We start from the raw sequence: 24,122 nt of genomic DNA on the forward strand, positions 1-24,122 counted from the left end.
CTGACTTCCTCCCACAGAAGAACAAACGCTCGTTAGCATCTGAACCGCTGACCTGAGGTTTCCACAGGTGTGGACGTCAGCCTCGCTAATGACGGCGATATGGAAGAGAAAAATCATACCACAGTTTTATATGGCTGGACTCTTTTTCATTCTGATTTTCACTGCAAATTTTAAGTTACTGACCCCCCAAAATATTTCTCATATAATTTCTTAAATGCACAAATACTGAGATTAACAGTAAACTCTACTTTCCTCTGCAAAAACCTGCTGATTAATGCATGAAATATTGAAATATCTGACATTTCATAGCTCCAGCAGGTACAGGGCTGACAGGCTTTTCATGCCTTGGCCTAGAATGGAGACATGGCTGGTTTTAGTCATGAACAGTAAAAATGACAGATTTTACTATTTTTCTCAATAATGAAACCAAACATAACAGAATGCATGATTATATCATGCAATGGCTATGAGATTAAAAAAAAAAAAAAAAAAAAGTGGTTTGAATGGGAGTCAATGGGATGTCTTTGTCCTTAATGACCTGAAAGGGTAGTCAATTTTAAATCAGATGCTACACAAAAACTAAAAATGCATCGAAGTCAATATTTTGTCTAATGTTTGACATGTCCATGCTGGATTTAGAAATAATGCCCCAGCCATCCAAGATTTGGTTAAAGGAAGATTTCACACTTTTTCACTTTTTTCATAAAAAACAACAACAACAACAACAACAACAACTTGAAGTAATCAAACTGGCATTTAAAGGGTTAAAATCCTCAAAATGATTGAATGTTTGGTAGTTTTGAGCACAGCTGAAGTTGTTTAAGAGATTTATGTAAAAAAAGCAGAAAAAATATGAATCTGTTCAGTTTTTATAATGGTTTTTTGGAAGTGGACGTTTTTGTCCTTAACGGCTTTAAAGGGGAGTAAATTAGTTTCTCAGTGTTCCCCTGACCTGTTAGAGACATTGAAATTTGAATTTTAAAAACTTGCGAAGAAAGAAACTTTGTTACAAAATACGAGCCCATAAGCACTAACACAGTTAAAATGGTGAGCAGAGAAAGAGGAGACACTCGCCCACATGGACAAAAATGTCTCTAGTGATGCCTGAGGGTTAAGCACTGTTTTAATCTCCCAGCATTCACCAGAATAAAAGTGTGATTAATCTGTGTGTCCTCTTTTGTCTTTTTAAATCTAGTTTAATTTTCACACAGTAATATTTAGTTACAACTTTTTGAGAGTAGCCTGTGCTGATGTGGTTTTACAGTTACTTTAGCTTTGTTTATAGGAATATCAAAATAAAATGAGCAAATTTAAACATAACCCCATTTATTTCTGCGATACATGGTCATGCACCAACGTAGTTATCTTATCTTTTTTTAATCTTAGATTTTTCTCATGAATGGGGTCAGGAAAGCGTGTAGTGATGATGTCACACCTGCAGCTGCAGAATAACCCAGAGACAGAGCTGCAGACCAGGATCACTCTGAGTGCCATGCATGTAAATAAACTCATGCACAGTCATGCAGATGTTTTGGGCAGACTGGCCTCCATTCAGGAGTGTAAAGTTGCATGTTAAGAAAGATTCGTTAGGTCTGACTTTAGCTCCTAGTCCCAAGTCTCTGCAGACCTCCTCTCCACGCCGACCCTCTGGACCGCAGCGTCTCTGCGTCCTCCCGTGATCCACAGCAGAGAAAACGTGCGTCTCTTGGCCTCCATCCGCTCCAGCAGCTCTGAATACCTGACCGCTGGTCTGGTCAGGCTCGACCCGCCGTGCTCCCTCTCTCTCTCTGGGCGGTCCAAACAAAACGCCTCTGTGAGACGGGCCAGGAGAGCGGCGGGCTCCCACAAACACACAAAGCCCTCCAAGCAGACCCCTGCTCCATCATTAGCACAATGAAAGCGACTGTGACCCCGTTTATACCTCCGTTTACCCCTCATGATCTCAGAGAGGCTCTGTGAAGCTCCAAAGGTCAGATTTAATGATCTCTGGAGTTTAAAACAACATTCAGGAGACGTTTAAACGTCTGAGACACTTTTTAACATTTCTGTCCTCAGCAGGAATTCATGGACTTCAGTCTTAGCGGGATTTATTTAAAGATTTAACTGCAGCAGAATCTCTCACTTCAATAAAAGTTTAATAATCAGATGATGCTGACGCCTCTTTGTACAGAGGCCCAATTCTGCCATGAAAAAAACAAAAAAATAGAAATGTAGCTTATTATTACATAAAATCGAACATCTAAATTAGGAGAAACTTAGATTTAATTAGGAGATAGAAACTCAATTAAATCTGTTTACATTAAAAAACAGATTTAATCCCAGTTTAGTCAGATTATCAGTCATGTTTACATTAATAAACAGATTTAATCTCAGTTTAGTCAGATTATCAGTCATGTTAACATTAATAATCAGATTTAATCTCAGTTTAGTCAGATTATCAGTCATGTTTACATTAATAATCAGATTAAATCTCAGTTTAGTCAGATTATCAGTCATGTTTACATTAATAATCAGATTTAATCTCAGTTTAGTCAGATTATCAGTCATGTTTACATTAATAATCAGATTTAATCTCAGTTTAGTCAGATTATCAGTCATGTTTACATTAATAATCAGATTTAATCTCAGTTTAGTCAGATTATCAGTCATGTTTACATTAATAATCAGATTTAATCTCAGTTTAGTCAGATTATCAGTCATGTTTACATTAATAATCAGATTTAATCTCAGTTTAGTCAGATTATCAGTCATGTTTACATTAATAATCAGATTTAATCTCAGTTTAGTCAGATTATCAGTCATGTTTACATTAATAATCAGATTTAATCTCAGTTTAGTCAGATTATCAGTCATGTTTACATTAATAATCAGATTTAATCTCAGTTTAGTCAGATTATCAGTCATGTTTACATTAATAATCAGATTTAATCTCAGTTTAGTCAGATTATCAGTCATGTTTACATTAATAATCAGATTTAATCTCAGTTTAGTCAGATTATCAGTCATGTTTACATTAATAATCAGATTTAATCTCAGTTTAGTCAGATTATCAGTCATGTTTACATTAATAATCAGATTTAATCTCAGTTTAGTCAGATTATCAGTCATGTTTACATTAATAATCAGATTTAATCTCAGTTTAGTCAGATTATCAGTCATGTTTACATTAATAATCAGATTTAATCTCAGTTTAGTCAGATTATCAGTCATGTTTACATTAATAATCAGATTTAATCTCAGTTTAGTCAGATTATCAGTCATGTTTACATTAATAATCAGATTTAATCTCAGTTTAGTCAGATTATCAGTCATGTTTACATTAATAATCAGATTTAATCTCAGTTTAGTCAGATTATCAGTCATGTTTACATTAATAATCAGATTTAATCTCAGTTTAGTCAGATTATCAGTCATGTTTAGGTTAATAATCAGATTTAATCTCAGTTTAGTCAGATTGTCAGTCATATTTAGGTTAATAATCAGATTTAATCTCAGTTTACTGAGATTATCAGTCATGTTTACATTAATAATCAGATTTAATCTCAGTTTAGTCAGATTATCAGTCATGTTTACATTAATAATCAGATTTAATCTCAGTTTAGTCAGATTATCAGTCATGTTTACATTAATAATCAGATTTAATCTCAGTTTAGTCAGATTATCAGTCATGTTTACATTAATAATCAGATTTAATCTCAGTTTAGTCAGATTATCAGTCATGTTTACATTAATAATCAGATTAAATCTCAGTTTAGTCAGATTGTCAGTCATATTTAGGTTAATAAACAGATTTAATCTCAGTTTAGTCAGATTGTCAGTCATGTTTACATTAATAATCAGATTAAATCTCAGTTTAGTCAGATTGTCAGTCATATTTAGGTTAATAAACAGATTTAATCTCAGTTTAGTCAGATTATCAGTCATGTTTACATTAATAATCAGATTAAATCTCAGTTTAGTCAGATTGTCAGTCATATTTAGGTTAATAATCAGATTTAATCTCAGTTTAGTCAGATTATCAGTCATGTTTAGATTAATAATCAGATTTAATCTCAGTTTAGTCAGATTATCAGTCATGTTTAGATTAATAATCAGATTTAATCTCAGTTTAGTCAGATTATCAGTCATGTTTACATTAATAATCAGATTTAATCTCAGTTTAGTCAGATTATCAGTCATGTTTACATTAATAATCAGATTTAATCTCAGTTTAGTCAGATTATCAGTCATGTTTACATTAATAATCAGATTTAATCTCAGTTTAGTCAGATTATCAGTCATGTTTACATTAATAATCAGATTTAATCTCAGTTTAGTCAGATTATCAGTCATGTTTACATTAATAATCAGATTTAATCTCAGTTTAGTCAGATTATCAGTCATGTTTACATTAATAATCAGATTTAATCTCAGTTTAGTCAGATTGTCAGTCATATTTAGGTTAATAATCAGATTTAATCTCAGTTTAGTCAGATTGTCAGTCATGTTTAGGTTAATAAACAGATTTAATCTCAGTTTAGTCAGATTATCAGTCATGTTTACATTAATAATCAGATTAAATCTCAGTTTAGTCAGATTGTCAGTCATATTTAGGTTAATAAACAGATTTAATCTCAGTTTAGTCAGATTGTCAGTCATATTTAGGTTAATAAACAGATTTAATCTCAGTTTAGTCAGATTATCAGTCATGTTTACATTAATAATCAGATTTAATCTCAGTTTAGTCAGATTATCAGTCATGTTTACATTAATAATCAGATTTAATCTCAGTTTAGTCAGATTATCAGTCATGTTTACATTAATAATCAGATTTAATCTCAGTTTAGTCAGATTATCAGTCATATTTAGGTTAATAATCAGATTTAATCTCAGTTTAGTCAGATTATCAGTCATGTTTACATTAATAATCAGATTTAATCTCAGTTTAGTCAGATTATCAGTCATGTTTACATTAATAATCAGATTTAATCTCAGTTTAGTCAGATTATCAGTCATGTTTACATTAATAATCAGATTAAATCTCAGTTTAGTCAGATTGTCAGTCATATTTAGGTTAATAAACAGATTTAATCTCAGTTTAGTCAGATTATCAGTCATGTTTACATTAATAATCAGATTTAATCTCAGTTTAGTCAGATTATCAGTCATGTTTACATTAATAATCAGATTTAATCTCAGTTTAGTCAGATTATCAGTCATGTTTAGATTAATAATCAGATTTAATCTCAGTTTAGTCAGATTATCAGTCATGTTTAGATTAATAATCAGATTTAATCTCAGTTTAGTCAGATTATCAGTCATGTTTACATTAATAATCAGATTTAATCTCAGTTTAGTCAGATTATCAGTCATGTTTACATTAATAATCAGATTTAATCTCAGTTTAGTCAGATTATCAGTCATGTTTACATTAATAATCAGATTTAATCTCAGTTTAGTCAGATTATCAGTCATGTTTACATTAATAATCAGATTTAATCTCAGTTTAGTCAGATTATCAGTCATGTTTACATTAATAATCAGATTTAATCTCAGTTTAGTCAGATTATCAGTCATGTTTACATTAATAATCAGATTTAATCTCAGTTTAGTCAGATTATCAGTCATGTTTACATTAATAATCAGATTTAATCTCAGTTTAGTCAGATTATCAGTCATGTTTACATTAATAATCAGATTTAATCTCAGTTTAGTCAGATTATCAGTCATGTTTACATTAATAATCAGATTTAATCTCAGTTTAGTCAGATTGTCAGTCATATTTAGGTTAATAAACAGATTTAATCTCAGTTTAGTCAGATTATCAGTCATGTTTACATTAATAATCAGATTTAATCTCAGTTTAGTCAGATTATCAGTCATATTTAGGTTAATAATCAGATTTAATCTCAGTTTAGTCAGATTATCAGTCATGTTTAGATTAATAATCAGATTTAATCTCAGTTTAGTCAGATTATCAGTCATATTTACATTAATAATCAGATTTAATCTCAGTTTAGTCAGATTATCAGTCATGTTTACATTAATAATCAGATTTAATCTCAGTTTAGTCAGATTATCAGTCATGTTTACATTAATAATCAGATTTAATCTCAGTTTAGTCAGATTATCAGTCATGTTTACATTAATAATCAGATTTAATCTCAGTTTAGTCAGATTATCAGTCATGTTTACATTAATAATCAGATTTAATCTCAGTTTAGTCAGATTATCAGTCATGTTTACATTAATAATCAGATTTAATCTCAGTTTAGTCAGATTATCAGTCATGTTTACATTAATAATCAGATTTAATCTCAGTTTAGTCAGATTATCAGTCATGTTTATCTAATCTCTCCTCTCTGCTGTTCTCTGATGACGACACTCCCTCCTCCTGAAACAGGAGTTGTGTTTCTGTGGTTTTCTTAGAGAAAATCATTTTCTTATCATTTGCATGTTTTTCGTCTGTGGAGAGGAAATCAGCCGACCGCCAGGAAGGAGCTCATGGTGACAGGTTACCCCCGGAAACCACGAGGACCACGAGAGGGTCAGAGGTCGGGACGTCGCGTTGATCCAGAGAGAATCCAGACGGAGCGAAGACCAAGAGCAAACACTTCTCAAAGATGGACATTCATAAATCCTTCTAACTAGTCCTGAGGATTTTCAGACTTTTAAACTAAATATCTGGCTCCATGAGTCTAGAATAAGGAAAAGAACTTCTCTATGATAGCCAGATTGTTTGGCATGCACCTTTAATAAAAGCAGGACTATGAACTGTAGAATAACGACACTAGTGACCACAGCCTCACTACTGCACTGCTCTGGTTATTTAGAGGCTCACTCACAGTCTACCAGTCTACCAGCACTGGTTCCTACAGCGGGGCCCAGAGAGAGCTGGACACTCACATTAGTCATTGTACGGTGGCCTCCAAAGGACAAAAATGCCTTTGGTACATAAGTAAAGTTATCAGACAGGTGTAGGAAAATACTGAGAGAGGAGGTCTCCAGGAGGGAGTACAGCTGATGTTCTAACAGTAAGGCCGCTAAAAAGACCAAAAACTTTGAGTAAAGAATTTCTATATAAATATCATAGACCAACTTGATTTTGTTATACTTTTAATGAACTTCAGCTCTAATTAAAACAATCAAAGATTTGACTAATCTTAACCCTTAAATACCTGTTTGACTACACGTGCATGTGTCTTCTGCTTTAAAACAGCGTCACAGTCCATAAATGTAAGCATTTATTTTTAGTAACGTAGCAACAATAAGTGCTGATGAGAAGCGCTCTGGAATCGAGGAGACAATGCTAAAAACATCGACTACAAACACAAAGTCTTATTCTGCTGATAGAACGTCACGTTTGAGACTAAAGGAGGATTTTAGATGTAAAAGAGGCTCAGCTAGCCTCTTAGTTCAGGACTAGACTCTTCTAGACTCTGGTCTCCCTTCATCTGATTAGACCACATTAGGAGGTCTGCAGGACTGATGCTGCTGATCACCTCCTCTCCAGCAAAATCATTTAACCTGTGGATCGCACATTCACAGCTGTAAAGATCTAACATTCAAACATTTACAGATGTAAAGTTCTAACACTCTAACATTTACAGCTGTAAAGATCTAACATTCAAACATTTACAGATGTAAAGTTCTAACACTCTAACATTTACAGCTGTAAAGATCTAACATTCCAACATTTACAGCTGTAAAGATCTAACATTCAAACATTTACAGCTGTAAAGTTCTAACACTCTAACATTTACAGCTGTAAAGATCTAACATTCAAACATTTACAGCTGTAAAGTTCAAACACTCTAACATTTACAGCTGTAAAGATCTAACATTCCAACATTTACAGCTGTAAAGATCTAACATTCAAACATTTACAGCTGTAAAGTTCTAACACTCTAACATTTACAGCTGTAAAGATCTAACATTCAAACATTTACAGATGTAAAGTTCTAACACTCTAACATTTACAGCTGTAAAGATCTAACATTCCAACATTTACAGCTGTAAAGATCTAACATTCAAACATTTACAGCTGTAAAGTTCTAACACTCTAACATTTACAGCTGTAAAGATCTAACATTCAAACATTTACAGCTGTAAAGTTCAAACACTCTAACATTTACAGCTGTAAAGTTCTAACATTCAAACATTTACAGCTGTAAAGTTCTAACATTCAAACATTTACAGCTGTAAAGATCTAACATTCAAACATTTACAGCTGTAAAGTTCTAACACTCTAACATTTACAGCTGTAAAGATCTAACACTCTAACATTTACAGCTGTAAAGTTCAAACACTCTAACATTTACAGCTGTAAAGTTCTAACATTCAAACATTTACAGATGTAAAGTTCTAACATTCTAACATTTACAGCTGTAAAGATCTAACATTCAAACATTTACAGCTGTAAAGTTCAAACACTCTAACATTTACAGCTGTAAAGTTCTAACATTCAAACATTTACAGCTGTAAAGTTCTAACATTCAAACATTTACAGCTGTAAAGATCTAACATTCAAACATTTACAGCTGTAAAGTTCAAACACTCTAACATTTACAGCTGTAAAGTTCTAACATTCAAACATTTACAGCTGTAAAGTTCTAACATTCAAACATTTACAGCTGTAAAGATCTAACATTCAAACATTTACAGCTGTAAAGTTCTAACATTCTAACATTTACAGCTGTAAAGTTCTAACACTCTAACCCTTACAGCTGTAAAGTTCAAACATTCAAACATTTACAGCTGTAAAGTTCTAACATTCAAACATTTACAGCTGTAAAGTTCTAACATTCAAACATTTACAGTTGTAAAGTTCTAACATTCAAACATTTACAGCTGTAAAGTTCAAACATTCTAACATTTACTATTGTAAAGTTCTAACACTCTAACATTTACAGCTGTAAAGTTCTAACATTCAAACATTTACAGCTGTAAAGTTCAAACATTCTAACATTTACTATTGTAAAGTTCAAACATTCTAACATTTACAGCTGTAAAGTTCTAACACTCTAACATTTACAGCTGTAAAGTTCTAACATTCAAACATTTACAGCTGTAAAGTTCAAACATTCTAACATTTACTATTGTAAAGTTCAAACATTCTAACATTTACAGCTGTAAAGTTCTAACACTCTAACATTTACAGCTGTAAAGTTCTAACACTCTAACATTTCAGTTGTAAAGTTCAAACATTCTAACATTTACTATTGTAAAGTTCTAACACTCTAACATTTACAGCTGTAAAGTTCTAACATTCAAACATTTACAGCTGTAAAGTTCAAACATTCTAACATTTACTATTGTAAAGTTCTAACACTCTAACATTTACAGCTGTAAAGTTCTAACACTCTAACATTTACAGCTGTAAAGTTCTAACACTCTAACATTTACAGCTGTAAAGTTCTAACACTCTAACATTTACAGCTGTAAAGTTCTAACACTCTAACATTTACAGCTGTAAAGTTCTAACACTCTAACATTTCAGTTGTAAAGTTCAAACATTCTAACATTTACTATTGTAAAGTTCTAACATTCCTCTGTTCACACTTGTTCCCATCAGCTGTCCCACTCTTTCTGACCCCCAGCAGACATCCAGGATCACATGATTGTAAACGACCAATTGTAAAGAAGACCACGTGTCTAAGAGAGGTTGAGCCAATCGGAGCAGAGAGAGAGGCAGTAGACAGTCTGGTGGTTGTTTTATGTTTGGGCTCATTCTAAATGTTCAGCAGCTGATTGGACAGTTTTATTGACTCAGATTCAAGGCTAATGTCTGATTTAAACAGCTGATATATCAGCAGAACCCTTCATGTCTGCTAAAACTGATATTTGACTTTTCAGGTTAACCGCTGCTGATAAAGACCCTGTAATTAGGTGCGTCCCTATTTTTCAGAACTTTAACCCTTTAAATCCCAGTTTAATCACATTATGTCACTTCTGTATGAAAAAATAATGAAACACAAAGTACGTTATTTTCTAGAACTGTTTTGAATCAGCATCTTTGATATTTCAAAGATTAGCAGCAAAACTGTGACACTAAGAAAGCCTGTGTGAGTGAGTGCAGGTTTTCTGCACCAACAATGACCAAAAGTGATCATCAGGCAAGGCTGAAGGCAGAGGACGATCTGCTGTTATGCAATCCTGCATCATCTGCATAGATGCAAACCCACAGTTCCCACTAAATAAGAGGGTAGAGCAGAAAAATCAGGTCATATCAAAATCAAGTTCATCACTGAAACCAAATAAGTGATTGCCTTGGAGAGATGGATGTAAAAAAAATCTATGCTGAACAAAATATTAAAATGTTAAAATAAAAATGCTCAAAGATGAGACATAAATGTTTGAAAATAAAGTTGTTAATTGTATTTTTCATGGTGGTGGGGGTCCATGGAATAAGTTTTTTCTCTTTGAGGAGGCTCACTTTTCTACACTTTGAAAACCCCTGATACATACTTGTAGTTCAGACGTTAAAATGGTCCTGGAAATATCATTTAAATTTAAATGAATAAAGATGAAAAAGAGGAAGACTCCAGCTGGTGTAGGTCTGCTAGTTCTGACTAAAATACACAGACTTATCTGTACGGATATATTAGTTTAAATATCAGCAGAAATGTTCAGATTTGCTGGAACAGATAATATCCAACATTATATCATATAATAGCTATAATAACATGGCAATAATACTGAGCAATTCTACTTAGAACTGCAGCCATTAAAACAGTAACTGCTCCAATTTTAACAGACTCAAAGCTGATTGGTTAATACCAACAATACTACAGTAGATACACATGAAGGTATTACAGAACAAGCAGAACCACTGCAGTAAAACCTTCATAAATAAAAATAATAATCATTACTACAGTACAATCATGATTACTACAGTGTCTGACCCTCTAACCAGACTGAGTAGCCTACAGTACCAGCATTATTCTGCAGCACCAGTTTACAGTACCAGTATCCAGCAGCATTATTCTGCAGCACCAGTTTACAGTACCAGTATCCAGCAGCATTATTCTGCAGCACCAGTTTACAGTACCAGTATCCAGCAGCATTATTCTGCAGCACCAGTTTACAGTACCAGTACAGAGCACCAACCAGCAGCATCACTGGTGACACCAGCAGCTCCTCACACACATTTACAGGTAAATTCAAGCCAACAGTCACCTGTAAATGGCCACAGTCTTCGCCGAGGTCCGCAGATTCCCGCCGAGTCTGGTCCAACCGTTAGAGACTCCGTTAGTCCGCACGAGACACCGAGAAACACCAAGAAACACCGAGATACCGAGCCGAGGTTGCTGGGAGAAGACTGGTCCTGCCGAGTCAAGTCAGCACGGTTTAATACGGTCAACACCGGAAGTGAACGAAGGAGGCCTTCAAAATAAAGCCAAATCTGCTGCGAACACCGGAACAAAAACTGCTGAATCTTTTACAGAGAATTAAAATCGGTTTTTAACGAAATAACGCAAACAAGAAATACAATAAAAATACTGTTAAAGATAGTAAATAAATACAAATATATAAATTTAAAAATGGTAATGATGATGGTTTATTGCAGCGTTAGATTTCGATTTGTATATTAAAAAGAGTTACGCCTTTTACCGTATTTTTATTTGTATAAACACAGACATCCTCTCATAAAATATCAACCATGTTATTCTGACTCTGTCAGTTCTGAACAGAAATTAAAACTGGAAGAATCTCTAAAAGAAATCTTTAAACAGCTGCAGATAATGATGATAAAACGCATGGTTTCTGAGAATTACTGGGAACTTTTAGGTTGTAGCTGAGCCCTTTGTGTTCAGTGCAGCAGCGCCTCCTTGTGGTTGAACAACCTCACTACATGAAAAATTGGAGCTATACAGACTCTGATGTGGCGTCACATGACGTAAGAGTGTAAAGCAGTGTAACCAACCCTGCTCAAGCACAGAGCCAAATTGTTGAAGAATACCTTTACAAGAGCCACAATCTAAGAAGTGAAAACTGGCAAAAACAGCTTGAAGTAGCAATAATAATAAGTCAAAGGTGGCAAAAATGGTCTTAAAGTGGCAAAACATTGCAAAAAAGAGAGAAAAGTGACTAAAATAGGGCAAAAACAAGTGGTATTTAATGGGAAAAGGTAGCTTAAATGGGCCAAAATTGGTGAAAAAAAAATAGTAAAAAGGGGCAAAATGGGATAAAAGTGGCAAAAATGAGAAAAACATGTCAAACAAAAGTGGCAAAAATGGACAAAATGTACAAAAAAAAGTGGTATTTAATGGCAAAGGTAGCTTAATTGGGCGAAAAGTGGCAAAAAATGGTTTAAAAAAAAAAGGGCAAAAATGGGATAAATGGGACAATTAAACCTTCTGTATCAATCTGGGAAATACACTGATTATTGTAATTAATTTCTGAGGTCAAAGTTTTCCTTTTTAAAGGTTTTCTGGGGGAATAATATTTCAAAATAAGACATAAAAGATCCACAAATCATCATAAAAGAGCCACACGTTGAGCATCACTGGTGTAAAGGGTTTATTTTTAAGCTGGTCTGATCCACTTCTCTTGTTTTCTCTCTGCATTTAAGTGTTTCTGGACTGATCTATCAGGATCCACCAGTCTGGGAGTCTCCAACTCTACTAAAACTGAGCAGCAGGACTCGGTTAATGTTCTTTAAGATGTTTGTCCTTTATTTGGCAGAGCAGCTGAAGAGAGATCAGAACTAAAGAGGGATGGACCGCACCAGGATTAGGATCAAACCCAGGACCGGTACTTTTATCCTGCATGTATTTATTTAAACATTTGCATGCTTCTTCTTGTTTTTCATGCATGTTTTACAGTGGCTGTGACTACTTACCTGCTATTCCAATGAAGACATATTGGATGTAAAAACAGTTTTTAGGCATTTGCATTAATGGGCCTTACTCAAACTCTGATTTTAGTCCTGCTTTTTTTTTGACCTGTCAGCCCAGCTGATCTTGATAAATGAACACAGTACCGCGGGGAAACCAGCTTAGTTTACCAAAGATGATGACTTAAAGAGGTCAGGATATAGAGAAAACAACAGCACATTATCAGCCATCACAGGGAAATAAATGAGATAAATGGATATCTGTCTACTTTGGGCTTCCGTACATCATGGATTTGGCCAGTTTTCTCTGTTTAGTGACTCACTAGTTGAGAAGCTCTGCTGTCCAGCCCTTGTGTGAAGAATCTATAGACTTTGGCGCCACCCTGTGGCCATTTTAGAGCTCAATCACCTCAGAACCTTCAGTAACATGAGGAAAAGTCATGAAAAGAGTTCTGAGCAGTTTCCTCCCAAACCAAAAATCATCTGATGATGCTGATTTGATTCGATCATTTTTGTTAGTTTTAGTCTAGTTTTCGTCATGGAAAAAAGGCTGTCGATGAACATTTTTAGTTGTAGTTTTAGTCGACAAAATAAACACTGCACTGTGTAGGTGAAGGTACTGTACTGGACATAAATGGTCACAGCAAAATAAATCGACAACAAACACAGTGAATTCAGAAGCATTCAGACCCACTTAGTTTTTCTTATACTGCAGATTGATGCTACAGTCATCAAAATTCACTTTTCTCATTGATCCACACTCAGTACCGCATTATGACAAAGTGAAAACAGAATATTCAGAATTTTTGAACATTCAGAACAAATAAAAAACTGAAATATCATACTCTCATAAGCATTCAGACTCTTTGCAACAACACTGTAAATTTAGCTCAGGATCCTCCCATTTCTCTGGACCTTGGGTGGGACGTTTCTACACTTTCATGGAGTCCACCTGTGAGAAATTAAATTGACTGGGCAGGATTTGGAAAGACACCCATCCCTAGAAGGACTGTGAAGCCTGTGAAGACTGTGAGGCCTTCCTGGCCTCTCAGCATACTGTGCACTTTGCTGACATGCATGATATGTGATTCACTTTGCTGTATCCATTTATATCCAGGACAGTACCTTCACCAACACAAACACTATTGTGACTGCTGTAAAATCAAAGTCCACTGGCCACTGGGTTTCTTTGTTCGGGTGACTGAACTGAGTTTGTAACAGCAAGCTAGGGTTTCTTTCTTTGCCACATGGCTCCATCCTTGTTCTCAGTCCATCTTATTCGACTTTTATTTTCTTCCTCTCTCTTTTAGTCAGGAAAAGATGGCTGCATATGCAAGCAGGAAGATGAATCTGTGGACACGGATGTTAAACTGCTGTCTGAAAACAATCAGGGCGAGGTTGTTAGAAAGAGAGGGTGTCTGTGATTATTTTGCACTTACATGGTAATGACTGCTGGTTGAGGAGGTTGTGTACAATCCCAACATTTTCATTAAACTCCAGAATTTATAATACAGTAATAAAACTTTACCTCTGAGACAGAGTAATACTACAATAACAGAAACCCGTGATGTTCTCCCTCTCTAAAAACCCTGGTATTACCCAACACTTTGTTTGACCGTGGTGTGTGTTACGGCTGTGGCCGTATTTTGTTGAGTTTTTGTATCACTGTGTTTTGTAGTTTGTTCTGTTTTTTTGTGTCGGAGTGAGTGCTCTGTTGCTGTGTGGATCTTTGTCTGGTTTCGTGTGAGAGTGAGTCTTCTGTTCGTCCCATGCGTTCGTGTGTGTGTGGTCTGTCGTGTGAGTGGATCTTTGTTGTCTACAGGTGGTGATGCGTAATTGGTCGCTAGGGTGGCGGTAAAGAGACGCGGCGCCGATTGGCTCTCCACTCTTTAAAATACGGCGGCCTGCAGCTGACGAGGAGCCTGACTGACAGCAGCATCCCCTTGTTTGCTCCCAGCCTCCAAAACCTTAGAGTTAACTGTGTTTTTGCATTTCAGAATAGTTTAGCAGTAGCTTTGATTGTGTTTTGTATTCTTAGTTAGTTCTTTCTGGTAACTGTGTTATTTTTTTGGATACATTTTACTTCTGAGTGCTAGATCGCCTCCTTAGTTTGAATCTAGTCTTTTGTTTGAATTTATAGCCTATTGAGTGGCCTGTTTAATTTAAAATATTGTAAATTAACATTGTAACACTTCTTTAGATTCTGACTGTTAGTTTGGGGACTGGGAAGAAACATTTACTTTTTCTACTTATATTATGTTGGGTACCTTCCCCCTAGACGGGTGCGTTTTGTGTAATAAATGAAGAGACGGAGGTTGGGCGCCGTTCCACCAGCTACAGGTTTAATATCAGATCAACAACAGTAGAAAAACAGAGGCAGAGGCTACCAGACAAAAAGAAGAGTAGGAAATCCACCGGCATCCAACAGGCTCTTTAAAATAATTCCTCTGTACAGTATTTACACGCACGCACGCTCACACACGCTCACACACGTACACCGAGTACAGTACAGCTACACACTGAGGGGGAGGAGCCAGAGGACGCCGCATCAGTCCCAAAGCTGCCCTCTGATTGGTCCGTCCTCCTCCCGCCCCAGCGATTGTGACGTCCTGTGAAGCTGAGAGACTTCCAGGTCAAAGAGAGACGACGCCTGCTGCTCTGAGGTCGCTGTGGGCGGAGTCTGCGAGGTGATGTCACAGCTGAAGGAGAACGCTTCGACGCCACCCAGAAATGTCCAAATCAACCTGCTGTGACTCCGCCTACTTCCTCTCTGCCGTCAGTCTGTGAGCCCACGCCTGTGCTGCCTGCCTTCCCCAGCACCATGGTAACCAGTAGGACCAGTAGGACCAGTAGGACCAGTAGGATCAGTAGATCGAGAGCCTGATGTCCTCCGGGGGTCTCGGCGGTCGGTCCAGTGAGGGGGCGGAGCAGCTGGCCGGACGTCCAGGCAGGAAATCAAACGTACACAAACACCATTGAACTGATGCTCAAACAGAAACGCTTCCTCATGTGATCCGGTCACATGACTCCTGAAGGCTGAAGGCCGACCAATCAGGTGTGCCTGCAGAGATGGAAGAGGACGTGATTGGTCATTAGGAGATAAACGACACTGTAGGAACTTAATACAGCGACTGCTGCCTCCTAGGGTCGTCTCAATGTGACATTTTTAAACATGAATCTGATTCTAGTAAAAATCCAAAGATTGATAACTGATGTGTAAACACAGCAACAAAAACACGAGTCACAGCCGCCCAGAATTGGAGGGTTTCTTTTTTAAATGGATTGCAGCCAAAGTCCTGAACACATAACAGGGATTTAGATCTCACTAGGTCAGTGGTTTTCAAACGTTTTTCGCCCAAGGCACAGCATATTCATATCAATACAAAATAGACTTTTTAAATGATATAATAGTCAAGATGGCCCATAAGGGGGGATAAAGGGGAGAGGTTTCTGGGGCCCAGATAACTGGGGGTGGCAAAAATTGGTTAAAGTGATGATAAAACATGGCAACATTAGGTAGAAAGTGGCAAGACAAAGTGTCAAAAAGGTGACAAAAATGGGTTACAAGTGGCCAAAAGGGTTAAATGTTGTAAAAATGGTTTAAAAGTGATTAAAAATGGGCAAAATTAGGCAAAAAGGTGGCCAAACAAAGGCAAAGTGAGTGAAAATTGGCAAGAAGGTGACAAGAATGGGTTTAAAGTGTCAAAAAGGTGACAAAATAGGTTATAAGTGGCAGAAAAGAGGCAAAAAAGGGTTAAAGTTGCTAAAATGTGTAAAAAGTAAAATAAATAAATAGCAAAAGTAGCCAAAATGGGCAAAAAGGTAGCAAAAATGGGGTAAATGTGGCAAAATGTTCCACAAAAGTTGCAAAAAATGGGTCAAAAGTATTTTTTAAAAGCTGCAAAATTGCACAAAAAGCAGCAAAAATGGTTTAAGTTGACAAAATTAGTGGCAAAAAGGGTAGAAAAATTGCTTAACTTGGTTAAAAGTAGCATGAATAATGATCATTTCAACACCAATTTCAACTCAATAATAGCTTGCCAAATAAGGTAATGTTAGCCAGGATGCTAGCACCAATGCTACTGATCCAACACACACTCATCAATAAATCACAACTGGGGAGGGTCCATTCTCTGAGTTTTTTTCAGGGGTCCAGCCAGATTCCTAAGGCACACCTAGACTTGTCTCAAGGCACACTAGTGAACTACTGCACTAGGTCATTCAGATACCAAGTGGTAATCCTGAATTCTTCGTGTGGACACCGTCTAAGCCAGGGGTGCTCGACCTTTTCAGCTTGAGACCCCAAAAATAAAGGTGCCAGAGACCGGGGACCCCCACAGTACCTGAAGGAGGTTGAACAGTCATGCACAATTAAAAATAGTCATGTGCAGCCAAGGCTGCCAATAAGGGGAGATACAGGGGAGCTTTCTGGGACCCGGCCAGACTGGTGGCCCAGGAGGTCAGCAAAATCCTGGTCCATTACAAAGCTAAGCTGTGATATCCATATTTTAAATTTAAGCTGACTAATAGCAACTCTTATCATATCAACACATGTCTGGTTTTATCAATTTGTGCTGTAGTGTATAACCATCTTAAAAATGTAAATACCTCATCTTAAAAACAGAATTTAAAAAAAGGTGGAGAAATGGAACTTTAAAAGTAGCAGAAATTGGTTAGAAATGGCAACAATTAGATAAAAGTGACAAAAAATTAGCAACGAATGGTAAAAGTAGATTCAAATTGCAAAAATTGGCATAAAAAGTGGTAAAAGGGGAATAAAAGTGGCAGAAATAGGAAAAATGTGGAAAAAATGGGTGAAATGGGCTGGAAAAAATAGCCAGAAATGTGCAGAAATGGGTTAGCTGGCAAAAATAGGTGTGAAAGGGGTCAGTGGCAATAATGGCTGAACGAAGCAACAACAGAAGGGTCAGAAACTGGCAAAAAAAAAAAAGGGACAGAAAAGGTTCAAAATGGACAAAAATGGGTTTACATTGGCGAAAGTGTGTCAAAATTGGTGTAAGGTAAAAGTGCCAAAAATGGGTCCAAATTGTACAGGAATGGATAAAGATTAAGAATGGATAAAGATTATTAAAGACAAAAATGGTTGGAAAAAAATCATTTGAAAAACATTCTTTATTTTGTTCGGGCATCTGGTGACCCCCATTAAACATCTCGTAACCCCAAGGTTGAGAACCACTGGTCTAAGCAACCCCTCAGTTGGTCTTATGTAGGGCTGCTTTGGCAGAGTTAACGTCTGACCACTAGGTGGTGCTGTAGATCAAAACAGGGATAGAAAGTTTCCCTGCAGAAGACAGAAGAAGACAGAGCACCTCTGTAAAGGTGATGCTCACAGGATGTTTCACTGAGAGGCTCTTCACTAAAGTGATGGAGGAAAATAGTTTAAAGGTGATAAACAGAATAAAGAGGACTAAAGAATCTTACCGTTCTCACCTCCGTGAGGGCGGGTACATGGACGAGGCGGACGCCTGCTGACTGGCGACGATGGCTGAAGAGGAGAGACCTGAGAGGGAGAGAGAGACTGTCACCTACAGATCCAAAATAAGCACAACCATCCTGTACTGTGTCATCTTTTAAATGTTAAGTAAACAAGGCACAGATGCTGTGCGTGCACGAGCTGAAGTCCGCCTCTGCAAACTGAACTCTGGGGGTCAAACATGCCTAGGGACGTTACAGACTGGGTACTTGAGTCGCTGCTTGATTATCAGTTTGTTTGCAAGTGTAGAACGGAGAGAATTTTGGCTGTGGTTATTTACCCCGTTGTAGCAAACATGTACGTCCACATCAGTAGAATTTGTTTGCTAATTGTTTTTTAGGACTCAGATGTACGCTATGATCATGTTCTCTAAGCTTCTATTATTAAGGTAAAAATGAAGAAGGATTCTGGCAGCAGGGAGATGGAGCAAATATGTGATGAGTGTGAAAGTGACACGTGTGGGACAGGCGTGCAGAAAAACATGCATCCAGTCTGAAATGGCCATTAAGTTTGGTATAGACTGTCTAAAACTTTAAAGTGGAGTATCGTGACAAACAGTTCTTCTGTATAACTGCACATATATTAAGGTGTCTGGAGCAGTGATACTCAACCAAAGAGCCAATTAGTTAATAAATGTATTTGCAAGAGCCACAATCTAATTGGTGAATTTAAATAAGTTAAAGGTGGCAAAAGTGGTCAAAAAGCAGCAAACATTGGGAGAAAAGTGTTGAATAAAGGGCAGAATGTGGCAAAAATGGGTGGGAAGGGACCAAAAAATAAGATAATGGTGGCAAAAAATGTCAAAAAGTGGCAAAAATCTAAAAAGAGGTGAGAAAATGGACAAATAAAAACTGCACTTAATTTATTTAAGGCAGACTGAATGGGCGAGAAGTGGCAAAAAAGGCAAAGAGGGGCAAACATGAGGGGAAAGTGGCAAAAAAGGGCAGAAAGTGGCAAAAAAAAGGGTGAGAAGTGAAGAAAAAGAGAAAGTGCAAAAACCAGCAAAAAGGTGGAAAATGAGCAAAACGCACCAAAGAGTGGCAAAATGGGAAATAGGCTGCATCTAATTGCAAAAGGCAGCTTAAATGGGCGAAAAGTGGCAAAAAAGGCAAAAAAAAGGGGAAAAAATTGCAAAAAGCAAGATGAAGGGTCAAAATGAAGAGGCAAAAAGAAGAATAATGTTTATAATTGTTTAAATTAAGACATAAAAGAGCCACAAATCATCACGAAAGAGCCACACGTTAAGTATCACTGGTCTGGAGTATCTACGGACCCATCAAATGCGAGATCATGAGGAGGAGAAAAACCAGCAGACAGACTGATTGATGAGTGTCTCACCTGAGGCGTAGGACAGGTCGTACTGTCCCGACAGCAGCGGGTACCCCAGGGGATGATGGGAGGGTAGGATGCGTTGTGAGGGGGAGGATCGTGGCCGGTCGCCCTCTCTCTCTCTGTCTCTTTCTCTGTCCCGCTCCCTGTCTCTGTCTCTCTCTCGCTCTCTCTCTCGGTCGTGTGGCGGTTTGGATTCGGGGATGGACGGGGACTTGCTCTTGTACTGGCTGGCGTGCTGCTGCAGCAGGTCCAGGGCTTTGGCCTCACCTGGCGGCTTCACCGTGGGACTGGACCTGGAGGCCTTCTCGCCCTCCTCCCCTGCTGCCACCTTCCCTCCGTACGAGGGGAAGGAGTAACCAGGAGGCAGGTAGGAGCCTGAGGACAAAGAGGAGAGTTAGAATCTGTCTGGTTCAAACTGCATTCACAGCCTTCGTTCTGCTCTTCTTTGTTTTTCTGCCATTTTTGGCTCACTTCTTCTGCTACAATCAACTGATTTTAACCATTTAAACCTCAAAATATTCAGCTCAATCAGGACAAAGCTGGACTGACTTTTCACATTCATACCACTTTCTGAGATATTCTGTCATCTTCAAAAAAGTTGTGACTATAGAAATATACGGACTGTTAAAATGGACACACAACATTTTTTCCCTTCATTCAAACTCTTAAAACTCACTAATACTTCCACTTAAAAAGTCCATTCAACCCTCAGAATATTCCATAGACTTTGGGCTATTTTAGTATGAGTCAGCTTCTTCAGTCAGCGTTTCTTCACAGCGACCTTTCAAAGTTATTTCACATTTTCAGCCCTGCGAGACATCCTCCATTCATTTCAGTAGCATGTGATGGTCAGACACTAGAGGCTGCTGAGAGAAACCTTCACAAAAAATGTGACTGAAGCGCTAAATTTATCCCAGCACACATGAAAAAGACATCAAAACGTTGGTGATCCTGTCCTGGTTTCTGTAAACAGGAAACCAAAGCTACAGTATGTGCTCTCTGGGAAGGAGAATGCTAACTGTCACAGAGAGATCACCAACTCCTCTATCAACTCCAATGAAGGGGTGCCCACCTGGGTCTAGACCCCGACAGGAGGTGCCAGGGATCTTGGGGGGGGGCGTGGGGCCTCGTCTATTCTGATGTCAAAATTAGATGAACATCTTTTTTAAATCATGATAAGAAACATAGAGCACATCAGTGTACAAGGGACACCCTAAAAAATAAAAAAATAGGAATTTATTACTTTTTGAGCAAAAACATCCAAAATACCAAGGAAAAAAAATACATTTGGAAAAGGAAAGCTTTTCTTAAATATAGGTAGGGAGGTCCTAAGGAAAAAGGTTGGGAAGCCCTGCTCTAAAGAAGCCATAGCCTTACAGAAATGTAAATCCCTTTTGTTATAAAAAAAAAACAAAAAAAAAACAAAACAAAAAAACAAAACAAACAAAAAACCAAACAAACCTAAAATGCTTTAAAAAATTGCTAAGATGGGTTAATAATCTCAGAAAAATGGTGGAAAGGTGGTAAATTGGATTTTAGAAGTGGCAGAAATGGGTAAGAAGTGGCAAAAAATAGATAAAAATGGCAAAAAGACAAATGGGTTAGAGGGGCAAAAATGGGCAGATATAGTGGTAAAAGGGAGCTCAAATGTGGCAACAATGGCTTTAAATTGGCAAAAATGAGTGGAAATTTGGTGAAATGGGATAAAAAATTGATATATACTGGCAAAAAAAGGTTAACTGAGAAAGGTAATATAGGCAGATATGGTCAGAATTTGGTTAAACTAGCAAAAATGGGCATATCAAATAGTGAAATGTGGTTAAAATGGAAAAAATAAGCATAAAAAGTGGTAAATGGGGTTAATAGTAGCAATTATGGGACAACAGAGGCAACATTAAGCATTAGTGGCAAGAATTGGTTTAAAAGTGGCAAAAACAGGCAGAAAAAAGTGGTGGAAAGGGTTTAAAACTGACAAAAATAGGTGTTAAGTGGTAAAAATCTGTTAAAATTGGTGGGGAAAACTGATGAAAAGGGTAAAAAAATTGACAAAATTGGTGTGAAGCTGCAGCAGTGTAAATTTAAAGATATTCTTAGTTTTTTTAGGGCATCTGGAGACCCTCTCTCAGTGTCTCGTCACCCCCATGGGGGTAACTACCCCGACGTTGAGAACCCCTGCTCTAAAGGAATATTTTGGCAGAACTTTCTGGAGAACACCAGAGGAGAAGACTTCTGTGTATCACTGTCCTCCACATTTCTCACACTAACATGAAATTAACATGACTGCTCCTTTAAAGCCTCATGATGCTGTCATGATGGTGTTAGTTAAGGCTTCAGCACTCTGACAGGAGTCTGAGGGGGTGTCAGCAGAACCATTAGAACCTTATAGGGATGAACTAGTAGCTGTTTAATGATATAAATGCACAGTTTTGTCAAAAATCCTTCAAAGTCTAACATTGATCAGGATTCGACATGTGCCCTCAGCAGTTCAGCTGAAGCTGAAGCTCAACCACAGACTGAACATCCATCATCATTAGAATTATTTACTAGGGATACACAAAAATGAATTTTTGCTGATATTTAAACATTCATTTTAGCAAATACTGATATTTAAATATGCTTTTGGTCAAAAAATGTCAGTCCTTTTGGACACTCTGAGGTTTAAGGATGACCAAGGAAACAAAATTTAGTCCTTACAAGTTTAAAGAATGAGGATAAATGAAGAAAAAGATCTCACCTGACATAGGTCTGTTGGTTCAGACTAAAACTACACTAATTTATTAGTATAAATCACTGTTACTTAACCCTACTCAACCAAAGAGCCAAACTGTTGAAAAATACCTTTGTAAGAGCCACAATCTAAGTGGTGAAAAGTGCAAAAACAGCTTGAAGTAGCAAGAACGAGTTAAAGGTGGCCAAAATGGTCAAAAAGCAACAAAAATTGGTGAAAATGGGCAAAAATGGGGAGGAAAAGGTGGAAAAAGAGTAAGCAAGTAGCAAAAATGAGTGAGAAGTGACAAAAAAAGAGTGACAGGTAGCAAAAAATGGTCAAAATTGGCAAAGAATTTGTGAAAAATGACTTAAATGGGCAAAAAGCAGTCAAGAGTGGCAACAGTAGAAAACAAGTGGTATTTAATGACAAAAGGTAGCTTAAAAGGGTGAAAAGTGGTGAGAAAAATGGTGAAAAGGGCAAAATGTGATATAAGTGGCAAAAAAGTAGCAAAAATGGGTTAAAACTAGAAAAAAGTGGCATTGAATGACAAAAGGTAAATTAAGTGGGTGAAAATGGGGAGAAAAAACTGTGAAGAAGGGCAAAAATGGGATAAAAGTGACAAAAAATTTGAAAACAAGTGGCAAAAGTGGGCAAAAAAGTAGGAAAAGTGGTATTTAATGGCAAAAAGTAGCTTCAATAGATGAAAAGTGGCAAAAAATGGTGAAAAGGGAAAAATGTTCCTTTTTTAAGGGTTTCTGGGGGAACAATATTTCAAATTAAGACATAAAAGAGCCACACGCTGAGTATCACTGGTATACATGGCCAAATCTTGCAGTCGGTATATGCTGATATTCACAGCAAAATACTGGATGTAAATATTGGCTAAAAATGTTGATATCTGCTGATACCAAACCGATAATATCGTGCATCCCTATTAGTTACTTTTCTCCAGACAGCATTAGCAGGAAACAGCATTCTCTGGTTTAACACTGCTGCACTGAGGACTCATCACAACAGCTATGTTTACATCCACACCAAGGCATGATGGGAACTGGAGTTCATTTTAGAGAACCTGGCCTGAGATCAGGAATAAGGGCTGGTCTCTCAGCTCCTAAACAACTCTCTGTGCGGAACCGTTTTGCCTTCTTATGGCCTCTCTGGTAAACCGGCGTCTGCTTTAATGATGAAGACCCCGCCCCCTCTGCTTACCCGGGTAGTTCTGCATCATGACCGAAGGCATGCCTCTGTATCCGGGGTGGTTGGGCTCGTAGCCGTGGCTGTAGGCGTACGGTCCGTGCATGTAGGGCATGTAGCCCTGGTGCTGGGCCAAGGAGGAGGAGAACTGCATGTGAGGGGGTCTGGCTTCCTTCCCTCCTCCTCCTCGGTGCTCCTCTGGAGGGAGTTGAGTCCTTCCCTCCGCCCCCTCCTTCACCTCTTCTTTTACCAGACCCTCCTTCGGCCTTGGCCTCTCCTCCTTTCCCTTCCTGTCTCGCTCCCTCTCCCTCTCTCGCTCCCTCTCCCGCTCATCCTTCCAGCGCTCCTCCTCCTGAGGTTTCGGAGCTTCAGAGTACTTGTTGGGGTAGACGTAGGGCCATAAGCGAGTGTCTGGTTCCTGCAGGAGAGGAGAGGTTAGGAAACGCCCTGGCTCACATCATACACCACCACCCAGAAATACTGAAGGTATTATACTACTATAATACTGAAGGTGAACCCCCTGCTTCAGAGTCTGATCAGATTTATTGTCTCATCAGCTAGACTACAGATAAAAG

At 37.5% G+C, this 24,122-nt stretch overlaps 2 protein-coding genes across 5 annotated transcripts in view; both read right to left on the reverse strand.

Annotated features, from left to right (window-relative positions):
• Positions 1-11,285, reverse strand: part of LOC121515427 (GRAM domain-containing protein 2A-like) — a 46,901-nt gene extending 35,616 nt beyond the window's left edge. The window contains exon 1 of the mRNA XM_041796190.1: positions 11,158-11,285. The gene's annotated coding sequence lies outside the window, so the exon portion shown is untranslated. The remainder of the gene's footprint in view (positions 1-11,157) is intronic.
• A 3,854-nt stretch (positions 11,286-15,139) lies between these two features.
• LOC121514979 (zinc finger protein 609-like) overlaps positions 15,140-24,122 on the reverse strand; it is a 57,216-nt gene continuing 48,233 nt past the window's right edge. For 3 of the 4 annotated variants that reach the window (XM_041795479.1, XM_041795480.1, XM_041795482.1), the window contains 4 exons: positions 23,563-23,965; positions 19,650-20,018; positions 18,269-18,338; positions 15,140-15,878 (listed from right to left, as the gene is read on the reverse strand). In XM_041795479.1, the coding sequence (XP_041651413.1) occupies positions 15,869-15,878; positions 18,269-18,338; positions 19,650-20,018; positions 23,563-23,965 (852 nt within the window). In that variant the 3' untranslated portion in view covers positions 15,140-15,868. Of the gene's footprint in view, positions 15,879-18,259; positions 18,339-19,649; positions 20,019-23,562; positions 23,966-24,122 lie in introns of all 4 variants that reach the window. The other variant, XM_041795481.1, reaches the window with a different exon arrangement.

This window comes from Cheilinus undulatus, linkage group 9, assembly GCF_018320785.1.
Source record: "Cheilinus undulatus linkage group 9, ASM1832078v1, whole genome shotgun sequence".
In the NCBI taxonomy this organism is placed as follows: Eukaryota; Metazoa; Chordata; class Actinopteri; order Labriformes; family Labridae; genus Cheilinus; species Cheilinus undulatus.